The sequence below is a fragment of the Chelmon rostratus genome, chromosome 1 (assembly GCF_017976325.1).
Source record: "Chelmon rostratus isolate fCheRos1 chromosome 1, fCheRos1.pri, whole genome shotgun sequence".
Classification (NCBI taxonomy): domain Eukaryota; kingdom Metazoa; phylum Chordata; class Actinopteri; order Chaetodontiformes; family Chaetodontidae; genus Chelmon; species Chelmon rostratus.
This window is the reverse complement of record NC_055658.1, coordinates 7085402-7097469: the sequence shown is the minus strand read 5'-3', so window position 1 is coordinate 7097469 and position 12068 is coordinate 7085402. Positions and strand designations below refer to the sequence as shown.

The 12068-nt window shown below is 44.7% G+C and overlaps 1 protein-coding gene across 1 annotated transcript in view; it reads left to right on the top strand.

Annotated features, from left to right (window-relative positions):
- Positions 1 to 11822, top strand: part of LOC121608333 (thrombospondin type-1 domain-containing protein 4-like) — a 35687-nt gene extending 23865 nt beyond the window's left edge. The window contains exons 7-17 of the mRNA XM_041939586.1: positions 4613 to 4817; positions 6962 to 7137; positions 7324 to 7405; positions 7658 to 7855; positions 8282 to 8411; positions 8545 to 8749; positions 9478 to 9651; positions 10136 to 10309; positions 10464 to 10643; positions 11384 to 11528; positions 11680 to 11822. Coding sequence (XP_041795520.1) covers positions 4613 to 4817; positions 6962 to 7137; positions 7324 to 7405; positions 7658 to 7855; positions 8282 to 8411; positions 8545 to 8749; positions 9478 to 9651; positions 10136 to 10309; positions 10464 to 10643; positions 11384 to 11528; positions 11680 to 11822 — 1812 coding nt within the window. The remainder of the gene's footprint in view (positions 1 to 4612; positions 4818 to 6961; positions 7138 to 7323; positions 7406 to 7657; positions 7856 to 8281; positions 8412 to 8544; positions 8750 to 9477; positions 9652 to 10135; positions 10310 to 10463; positions 10644 to 11383; positions 11529 to 11679) is intronic.
- Positions 11823 to 12068: the final 246 nt, after the last annotated feature.

Sequence of the window (12068 nt, the reverse complement as noted above, 5' to 3'; positions counted from 1 at the left end):
CAAAATCATGTCAATAAGGCTGTGTAAAAACGCATTTAAAGTATCATCTTGTTCACAGAATAAACTGCGTTGAATATTTTGACATGATGCTTCATGGTATCCCACTTCACCCGCTAAAGGCACAGATAGCTTTGACAAAACCTCACAAAAGACCTGAACCGCTGCAAAACTAACAGAGTTCATCTAAGGTACACAAACACACTCACACACGCTTCTGCTCTGAGACATTCCAGCACCAATTTGAGCCTGTTTTCCACCACATCTCAAACTGAAGTCACTACAGTAGAGACGAGTTAGACGCCTGCAAGTTGCATCTACCGCTGTTGTTAATTTAAGCATGATATCATTCTTTGCATTTGCTTTTGTTCACATTTGCAAGTGTGGAGCCACAAACCAGGCCTCCTACGTGGATAAAAGCAGTATTATTGCAAGGCAGCTGTAACATTATGCCAGAGCTGTCGGGAAGAGATTTAGTGCCTGTGCAACTGTATATCTTGACAGTGTGCATGTTGTGTGTTAAGGAATGGTACAAATGTCTGATATTTGCCACTCTTTCCCCCACCTCTCTGATATTGGTTTAGACAGTTATTTGCCGCCTCTTAATCTTTATTTCATGGAAGAGACGCCTCTGTACATACGCAAGTGAAACAGCAAACTGGGAATCATTTCTACAATTACCATCCATCAGACAGATCAATAGGCCTGTGCAAATCATCACTTATTTATGGGCTACAATGTGAAACTCAGTATTAAGTATGTGACCTATATAAGAATGCAGTTGCTCAAAGCTGTAAGAGTTGTGAGATCGTGTATGCGGTGTGAAAAGTGTCCCTCATAGTGATGAACACAGGGAATGAACCCTATCTGTGCAGTTTCAGTGTCCCTTAGCTCATTGTTTCAGTTTTATAGCCTGAGACTTGAATGTTTGGTTTTGCAGGCAGCTGTTTTCAGCTGGTGGAGACAAAAACGGAGCTAAAAGGAGAGTGAGCATTGGTTTCCATTCGTCAGGTGTGAAACAAAAGTTAACATGAGTACTAATGTTGCTCAGTGTCAGTTCAATCTGTGAATCGATTCAGTGGCATCTGGCAGATGCAGATTGCGACCAACTCAATACCCCTTGACGCTAAAAATGCAAAAAACATGAAAAGCGTTCTCTCGAGAAGTGTTTAGTTTTTCCACTCTGGGATACTGTACAAACATGATGTTGCAACATTGCGGACTCTTTGGAGGAGGACCTGCTTTAAATTTATGAATCCTACAGTGGCGAAACGATGGCCTGCCTTACTCTGCCTCTGATTGGCTTACCCTGATATTCTTACCCTAACCCTAACCAATCAATACTCCGAACGCCTAAACCTAACCAACCCAACCAATGAAGGCAACGAGTACTAGCCAACCAGAGGTAGAGGAGAGCTTGTCATTCCTTTCGCCATAGTAGGATTTGTAATTTAGCAACCCGCTCCCTCTGTAGATATAAAGAGCTCATTCTAAGGTAACAAAAACAAAGATTCTTATTTTCAGGTGATTATACACTAATGAAAACATAACTATGACTATTATATTCCATTTCTGCCAATAAATCTCCCACAATCCTTCACACTGGACCTTCACATTAGCAACTGTTTGCTAATGTCAGTGTTGTGTTTGCAGTTTGTTTCCGCTGCCCCCAAGTGGCCACAAATGATTTAAGCCTGCTTTAGAATATTATTTTTATTTAAATAAAATCTCCCTCAACATATTTAATTGAGGCATTAGGTCAAGCAAAATACAAGTGAAAGCCTCTTCCGTCTATTTTAAAGCTCTCCAAATTCTCATGACCGCAGAAATAAGTTTCATGACTTGTCTTTTATTCATTTTAGGACCAAGCACATGCATTTTGTGTGTCAGTGTGAACATTTATCCTAAACTCACAGTTCACAGTGGGTAATAACCATGATGCTGACCACTAGGGGTCAACACTTGAGGTCCAGACCTCAAGGTTTAGAGTCTCTGCCCTAGTTTACTTTCAGTATTCAAACATTGAAGCTGCAAAGTGAGTGGAAGCGCTGCCATCATGGATGTATAGTCCCGTAGGGGGTAAACTTATAGTTCATCTCAGCTCTCAGGATGTCTGTGTCTAATTCTGAATGTCTTGTTGTGTTTTGTTGGAGTAAGTTTCTTCGGCTATGTGTGAATCCAGTCTGTTGCAAAAACTCCGCAATACGATGAGTTTAACCCAGCTGCATCTTGTAGAACAGTACCATCAGGATTTACTTTAAGATTATGTTGTTTTCAGCATTCACCAGTTGACTGGGAGTCCACGCTAACGTCCTGACACACGAACCATTTCCAGATGAAAGTGGGCTTTAGCGACATTTTCAAAATCCTGTTATAACTCCACTGAAAACAGGCCAATTTCCCTCACCAGCCTCACCACCCACAGAGAGAGGAAAGAAAAAAGCATTGAAGCAACTAGACCAAGACTCCAAATCAACCACGGTGAGATTTCTCCTCGAGTTCCACTGAGAAGAGTTAATTTTTTGGAGCTGTGGCTGCGTTCATGTGTCCTGACACCAGCAACACCTCGTTTTGAGGGGTTCACAGTTAAGGTCACATTTGTCAGAGAGAGCCGGGAGGACAGATGTGACAATTTGGGGGATTATTCAGGGACAGATTAGGATGTTAGTGTTTTGTGCAGCGTGTTACTGCGAGGCTGAAAAGTTTGTCTTGACAGTTTAGTGATTTTAATGGTGCAACTGTCCAGATCACTAGATATCAAGTCGTCCCGTGACTCTCTAATGCGTCCTGCGTTGTAGGCATAAAACCTCTTGGCTCTGCCCGTATCAGAAGAACGAAAGCCCTGTGTGTTTTGAAATCCACCGTCATATGATATTACATTGACAATTCAGATTTTGGGTCAATAAATTTCCCTGTTTATTCTCCACTCCTACATGAATAAGTTGATTCAGACATGTTCCCATCCAAACGGCCACAGATAACCTCTCACCGTGTCAGCATCTGTTTTATGAGAGGAACATTTTTCCCTTTTTCAGGCAAAGGCTCCTGCAATAGCATTGTTTGAGTTAGAAGGGATTTATGGTGAAAATGGAGACGCGGAGGAGATATTCACTGGTAGTCATGTCACTAATAGTCCTCCTTGACTGCATTTTTATTTGTTTTCCAAGCTGGACTTACTGCAGCTTGTGAAAAATGTCCCAAATGTATTTTTACCGTGCACTATGTATTACTTTATTGCTGGCCTTGCCTTTTGTTCACTGATCTGTAAATGGAGGGCACAAAGCGCAGCAGTTTTTCCCTAAATGTTATCGTGTTATGCTTAGTGAATCTTATCCCGGCTTTATCCGGCCCCACGCTGTACTGCAGCACAATTCCACACTGACCACAGAAGTGTTTGGCAGTTTTATTTTTTTCGGCGCTCTTACTTTGCTGTTCTCTTCTCTCATCACTTATTTCCTGTGTGGAAGCAGGCATTTCATGTTTGCTTTGGCGCAGGTGGTGTTTTGGCCCAGAACAGAGTGAGCTGCTATGGGTGGGAGAGAGCCAGACTCTCCTGTTGAGTTCACCCCAACCGCGTCAGTCCACCCTTGGCCACCCCCCCCCATCTGTCCTGCTGCACAGTACCTCCCTTTATCCCCCTCCTTTTACCTTTCTCCACCTCCTCGTCCTCTCCCTGCTCTCTGTCCGTCTTTCCGCTGACCTGCAGCTGACTTACCGCTGCTCCAGCGCAGCTAAACCCGTGGAGATGACCACGTTTTATGACTTATTATACACTTCCTGTAAGTTTGTTTATGTCATTCATCTGTAGAGTTTGGTTTGGCACCTCATGACCACATGTTGAGCTCAGCAGCCCCACATTGGTCGACTGGTTGAGGAAGCTGCCATATTTAAGTTGTCGTGTTTGTAATGAATGTTGGGACCCAGATCCTGCATTAGCTCTGAGGAAAACATGTTTGCATTAGAGGAAAAGAGGAATACGTCAGCGTCAATCAGGGAGTCCACATGGAAGCCAAGCGAGAGCTGCAAACTGACTAGAAGGCCCTGAGATTGGCTGCTGTCCAATCACAGGACCCCACATGTTGTCCGCTGGTTTCCTTATTGGTGACTGTGGTCTGTCTGGGACTAAGCCTGGCGCTGCAATAACAGCCCACAGCCCCGTGTGTTTGAGCGTACGGTAGCTCGCTGGGACCAGTTTTGGCTGCTGCACCACCTGTTTGCACAGTGAGTTGCTTTTATTGCTGGTTTGAGTGAATTTATGGACTGCTGATGTTAACTGTTCTATTTTTACTGTGCCCAGGTTTCCTGTAAATCATTACCACCGATCTGACACAGAAAACTCGCACCCTCGAGATTTAGGAAGGAAAGTCTGGGATCACTTCAAAGACAGTCAGCTACTAATTAGTTATACTGTTGTTGTTGTTGTTAATGATGTGAGTTTCTGGTGGGACTTGCTTTATTTATGCCCTAGTTTATGCAATAGTTTATGTACTTGCACACATCCAGCCAACCTTACGCAACAATTTTAACAAACACTACAGCGCATACTTTGACACTCTGCAATGCTTGTCCCTCCACACTTGTTCATTTAAACTCCTTCTTCTCCTCCGCCTCACAGAGTCTAGGCTGCGATGATTATCTCGGCTCGGGAAAGGTGGTGGACAAGTGCGGCGTGTGCGGAGGAGACAACACGACCTGCAGGCTGGTCTCCGGAGTGTTTAAACACACTTTATCCAAGATCGGCTACCACAAGATCGTGGAGATCCCAGAGGGCGCCACCAAGATCAACGTCACGGAGATGGTGAAGAGCAGAAACTACCTAGGTGGGGGAAAAAACACTCGCCACGTTGATTCACACAGTGTTTGCAGACATGTTTGTCGAGGAACCTGAGCTTATTAAAGCAGTGGTCGTCTGCTTGCTGATTTTTATCCTACTTTTACATCTGGGTGAATGTTAACTACCCATGTAGTTAGCAGTTAGCAGTACCCTGCTCTGTCTGTGTCTGCCACGCCTGCTGCCACATTCCTCACCGAAAGCTATGTCACCGCTTGCTGCTTGTGCTGCTGTTCATAAAGCATTGCAAAAGGCTTGAGCCTCCCTTCCCAGTAAGAAATCACCATCACTGCCTGCCGTGCCGGCTTGGTGTTTTCCTCTGGGGAGCGATGAGGTCAGAGCCTAGACGCTAAATGTCAATGCTGTACATATTCTGCATGAATGATCATAATGAGTGAACTACATTGTGGATAGTTTCTTAGCAGTGCTACTGTGTTAAAATCATACTATAATAATACGCTATTGAAAATTGAAGGAGATCATCTTGAAATAGTATTTCGTAGTGAGCTTTTATTCAGTAACAGCTGACAGAAATGTCGAGTACAGAGGTCCGAATCATTGAGGCATTGGTATTGACCGCTTTTATATTTCACTTTGCTGGAGAGCTCGTGTTCTGTCAAAAAGAGAGTCCCATTTTCTACCCGGGGTTACATTTTCATCAGGTGCAGTCGGCTGCAGAGCTCTGCCTTCACTCCAGCTCAAAACACATGCAGAAATGGAAATCTCCATCCACCACATATAGTATTGTGTTACAGATTTAAAGTATAACACCACTGAAAAAAAATAAATGGAAGGTCATGGAAGCAGTAATTAAATATGAAATGTGTCATTTGATAAGTTGACATTTGTTCTATTCAACTAGTTCCAGCTGTGCAGGCTGCAGCTGCCTGTAAAATTAATTAGATTTGTCTGAAAAGGCAGAACAACCAGGGGGTAGTGTCAGTGTTTCAGGATTTCTCCAGCGTTACCACCCACCACTGAGGTGCAGCCTTTCACTGGAGCCTCTGAGTGAAACACACTACACAGATAATTGGCATCTTTATAGAGGTGCAACACAGTGGTGGGTTATTTTCAGAAGTGACTATTGGAATGTCAGACATTGTTTAATGAGAGCCATGCCCCAGCTCAGCAGTAGGTTCGGAGGAAGAGGGGAACAGCCCTGACCCCCCCCTCCCCCCACGGTCCGCTCCCTCGAGGAAAGTGCATAAACACGCTTTCATTAGAGGATCTTACCCCTAAAGCCTCACCATCCTTTTTAATTAAGGTGAGGAATTTCACCACTCTGTAAAAAAAGAAGTAGGAACACTCTGAGGGTGGATTCAGTGGCTACCTTTCAAATCCCAAATGCTTAGATGCCAAGTACGCTCTGCTTTCTTTAATTTGAACTGAACGTTTACACACACGCACAGAGTTATGTTCGGCCGTACACACATACACATTTATATGCACCATCTGCTACGTCCGCTCACTCAGCCTCACACATTTACATCTTCACAATGGCTCCTTTCACCTTCACAGAAGCTGTCAAACATTATTTTAAAATGCTGTTTTTAAATTGATGAGGAAGCTAAAATTCCTGACAGAATGTTTTTCCCAAAACGGATGTATAGGTTTTAAAATGCAAAGAAGAATATGAGACAAAAGCAGCAGCCTATCAGGAGCCACCTACTGTATCCTCACCACGTCCCTGACTTTCCCTCAATAGGCCTCTGTTCTAAACTGCGCATCTCTAATGTGCTTTTAGTTGTCCAAACACTCTTTTACAAGCCTGTCTAATGTTGCACTTCTAATGCTTTTCTAATGTCCTCTTGTACTCAATCCATGAAATCAGTGGAAAACATCTTGGGAGATTTTGTTACAGGATTTGCATGACAGATTTGCCAGCACAAACAGATTGTCACGTTTATAAAAGACGCTGCTTTGAAAGTGCACGTGAGATCGTTTATTCCGTTAGCTGTAATTACTTTTTTGGGTGGAGGAAGTCAGTGTCAGTGCACTACAGTCCTCAATATGCCTAAATGGTTTTACATTAAACAATAATTATGTGGAAGAGGTTGTGGCAGTATTTTCCTTTTCGTTAGAGCTCAGGGCTGTCAGTGGTGATTGTGTGGTTGTTCTCTCTGTCTCTCCCAGCTCTCCGAAGCCGATCAGGGCGATCCATCATTAATGGAAACTGGGCTATTGACCGACCAGGCAAGTACGAGGGAGGGGGGACCATGTTCACCTATCGGCGGCCAAACGAAATCAGCAGCACAGCTGGGGAGTCCTTTCTCGCTGAAGGGCCCACCAATGAGATCCTGGACGTTTATGTAAGTAACAATTCAACTTTGGCCTCCAGATACGTACAGTAGTGACTCTCTGTCATTCATACTAACACATTTGAGCTGGAAACTCAAATGTTTGTCTTTTTTTGGGCACATTTCAGAGCAAGTATCACATTTCAGAAGGTGAAGTGTGTTATTTTGTGATTGTTACCTTAATCATCTTTGCTTCAGATGATCTTCCAGCAGCCTAATCCTGGTGTCCACTATGAGTACATTCTCCCCTCTGAGAACCCAGCCAGCCCTCAGCAAGAAGGCAAGTGAGACCCCCACTGTCTGTCACCAGAGCTGTGTCTGATCGTTCAGTATATTCTATAGGCAGTGATAAGTGATTAATTGTGAAAGTAATGATGATGATAAAGGTTTGTGTGAGTTGCAGCCCTTCACATGTCCATCTATTTATACAACGACCAGACAAACCAATCTCCAAATAAGCAACCATCCATTTGCCAGCAGTGACTATAATCTAATATTCTAGTGCATCTAAACTCATGTCTCCATGTCTCAGGGAACGCTGTGAATGGACAGGGCGGATACGGCCACCACAGCAACACTCACCAGGAAAACTTCGATCCAGCAGGAGCGGGGAGGGACCCCCCTCATCTCCCCGGCAACCAGGTTCCCGTCGTGCAGCCGCCCAGACGCACGCGAGAGTACAACTGGAAACTGGCTGGTGCCACAGAGTGCAGCGCCTCCTGTGGTAAAGGTCAGTCACACTCTTTGTATTTTTGGTTTTTATTTGCAGACTTACAGAGTGACCTGCAGTAAGAGCTAAAGCAAAGTAAGCTTGAATTTTGACAAAGTGTTTGTATCATTAAAATTTTGCAATGCTACATTAAATTTCTCCGCAGTTGTCCGGAGCCTTGGTGTCCTCCATGAGGTCACTTTGACATTTATCTTGAAATGAACATGTTATGTGTTAAATGATGAGAAAGTCATGATCAGTTCCATAAGGCAGTTCTTACCTTTTCTATTTACAGGAGGTCAATGTTTTCACCTTTCCCACATTTATAAAAAAGACTCCAGCTAACATTTCATAGAACACATGTACATTTTTTACAGAATATTTGTCTAATATTTCAGATGTGGGACTCACAGCTTAAATTAAATATCTGCTTTGTTTGCATTTTAGGATTCAGATACTCCACCTTTCACTGTGTGTCCCGGCTAAACCACGTCCAGGTGTCAGATGCTTTGTGTGATAGCAGCAGCAGGCCGACTCCACAGGAAGAGGCCTGCAACCTGCAGCCCTGCCCAGCCTTGTGAGAGACCACACTCCTCTGTTCTCACACTTGTGTGCACTGCTGAATACTGAATACTTACATAAATGTATGTGATGCACACTGCCTGGGATAACTTCCTAACACCGAGCGCCTGTGGTTTTCACTTGAGCAGCTGGGATATTGGAGAGTGGTCAGAATGCAGTAAGACCTGCGGGCTGGGCATGCAGCACCGGCAGGTCCTGTGCCGCCAGATTTACGCCAATCGCACCCTCAATGTCCACACCAGCCGTTGTCGAGACTTGGAGCGGCCCGAAATCGCCAGTACCTGCCAGCTGAAGATCTGCAGTGAGTGGCAGATCCGCACCGAGTGGACCGCTGTAAGTGGCAGCTGTCACTCACAATGTGACTGCATTGCGCCTGGCCTGTCTCCACAGTTAGTGTCCGACGTCATCATTCATGACTCACACACAGCACAAGATGAGGGTCAACAGAGCGTGCTGTGCATGTTTCAGCATCATCAGTATATTCTGTTTTTTCTTTTACTCTTATTAGAGGAATGTTGCAATGTTTTTTTTAAATATATATTTGCTGTCATACTGTAACTTAAGTATGAAGCTAGTTTAAAGGGTGTGTGTCCACTGTAACAACAAAGTCAGTCCCCAGGTCAAGAAATGTTCCAGCACTTAAACCCTGTAAAACCACAGCTTGTATAATCTATATGATCAAATGACAATGTGAAAACAATGTGAAGGGGGTCGCTAGTAGTGAACAACCTGCAGAGAATTATCACCTAATCTGCAGCTCTGCTCGGCTTTATGCAGCTTTTTAGGTTTCATCACAACTTTACTGTTTTGGTTCACTCTCACTGCTCTCATAGCATTTCGGCCACAGCTGTTTTCAGTGAAAAAGCTTTTTAAAAAATACCATACACCACCAACTCGCTGCTGAGCAGAGTCGAGCAGTTAGCAGCTAGGCTTGAAGGAAGTAGCCGTCCAGGAAGATACACGAGTGCACTAAATAAACCTAAAGAGCGCACTCATGAAGTAAGTAAGTAAGAAGTAATCCAGTCTCTCCAGCGCTAACCATGTGGCCTGTGTCTCCATAGTGCTCTGTGCCATGTGGGCTGGGCCAGAGATCGCGAGAGGTGCGCTGTGTCAGCAACGTGGGCGACTTTGTTCCTGATGAGGAGTGCAACATGAATCTGCGACCCGTCGATGCAGAGAACTGTGACATGGGAGCCTGTGCCAAGAGTTGGTTCTACACCGAGTGGGGCACTCGGGTAGGTGTTTGAGTCAACGGGAGGCATAGGGACTTTCATTCATTCCTAATAACAGTGGTGGTCATTGTTTAGGTATGCCTTCATGCATCCAGCAGCTGTTTTTGAAAACCAGATGATATATAGATATTTTAATATAGATTTTGACAGCTAGAAAAACAGCTTGGTTACCCATCACAAGTAACTAGTAGGAGTCAAACAAGTGTGAGGAAAGGAAATGAGTGAAGTAAGAGGTACGATTACAAAGCTAAGATTAGATGCTGTGATACAGGAGAAAGGTTCATACTGGGAGACGAATGACCAGGTCACTGCAGGGAGGGAAGAACTGATCTAACAGCAGCAGAGAACTGAAATGAACACATCTTCTGTCTGACTTAATACAATGGGATACCAAGAGAAGAATGATTTTTGCATTACATACATTTGACATGCATGGTTCTACATAAATGAGGTTGTTGTTAGTATAAGACGTGTGTTTACTCCACAGTGCTCAGCTGAATGTGGGATGGGTGTACGGACCCGGGGAGTCCTCTGCCTGACCAACCACATCAGCAGCCTCCCTCTGGAGGGCTGTGGCAATGAGCGGCCCACAGACTCTCAGGTCTGCAACAACGGCCCCTGTGAGAACCGCATCGAGTGGTACACAGGCCCCTGGAGCCAGGTATGAGGATGACAGAAGATCATGCTGGGCTTAAGGGGATGTTGTCTGGAGTAGCTAAATATATGTGATGTTACATTGTCAGGATTTGTTGCCCTATCTCTGTTTTTGCAATTGAATCCATATGGTCTATGCTGTTGCACTATATGTGACCCAGTGCTCTGCAGAGTGTGGCGCAGGCAGCCAGCAGAGGTCAGTGGTGTGTCTGATGAAGTCAGACGAAGGATTCTCCGTCATGCCGCCGTATGAGTGCTCCTCCCTGGAGCGACCCCTCAGCCAGCAGAGCTGCAACCTCAAGGACTGTGGAGCAAAGTGGTATCACACCGACTGGAGTGCTGTGAGTAAGATGTGAAGCCCTGTCCCCTTTTGCTCTCACTAACTGAATGGCCAACAAGGTGGCTGATCTGACTAGCTCCCATCGAAGAAATCACTCAATATCCTGTTTAGATAAATTGTTCTATACATTGAGTTAAAAGACCTGGAAGGTCGGTCCGACTAGGTAGGCTGCACACAGAACAATCATAGTTAAGCTCAATATAACTTCAGTCTGCCAGAACAGCATATAGTAAGTATTTATCGGTTATTTTCATCTTCATCACACTCTGGTATCTCAGGAAAAGGGGTAAAAGTTGTTCCTTCATTTGCTGCTTGCTAATATTTTACCATATATAGAGTATGTATGTATAACATTAAATGTTCATTATGAAATAAGCAACAATCAGATTTAATAGATAATACAAAACTCTGCTAATCTGCCTCATCAGGACCAACTCTTGTTGGTGTACTGAGGTGCATGACCCCACCTTTTCACAACTGAGCCCCACCCTCTTCAAACCAGTGAGAGCACAAACAAAAAAACAGAAATCTCTAATGTGAAATAACCAAATCTGTTTATATGAAAAGAAATTCTGTGTTTACGTAGGATCTCGGCACTCACAGCGAGAGGCTGGCTGAGAACATTTTCAGATGCCTTTTAATGGTTCGGATCGCAGCACTTAAAATGTTTGCAAAGTGTCAGCAGTAGACCAGCTTTACGGTGGTGTCTGATGAACCTGGCAACGACTGCTGTCCTTCCAGTGTTCAAAAACATGTGAGGGAGGTTTCCGTGTGCGGGAGGTGCGCTGCCTGTCTGATGACATGCAGTCCAACGAGGGCTGCGACGAGCAGCTGAGACCAGCAGAGAAGGAGGACTGCAACCCAGAGCCCTGCGTACCTCGCATAGGTCAGTCATCCCATAACGTGTTCTCTTGAATATTACTGACTCGTCCTAATGTTTTTAGTAACACGAAAGTCTATTGTCATGTGCTCTCAGCTCTCTTGGTTAAATAAGGCTCATATGTTATTTACTGGATCTGACTTTCTTTTTGTTGCAGATGAGAACTGCAAAGACAAATACTTTAACTGCAACGTGGTGGTCCAGGCTCGCCTCTGCGTGTACGATTACTACAAGACGACGTGCTGTGCTTCATGTTCACGAGTGAGCCACAGACAGTCGGTTCGTCGGGGCCGCAGCTAGCACTCTGTAGCGGGGTCCCTGAGCTCCGTGCTGGGCCAGACGCGATACCCGCTGCAGGCACTCTGTTCCTGGGCCAGCCGGGGGAGTTAACTGGCTGGACCTTGGCTTAAACGGACACTTGTTTTGATTGCCAAGGATGGAAACTGAAGAAGGAACAGTTCTGTTGGCTCATTTGGAGACAGAAATGAAAGGAATACCGAGGAATAGTGGAGGACAGGAATCCACTCACTGGGTAAACAGAGCGCT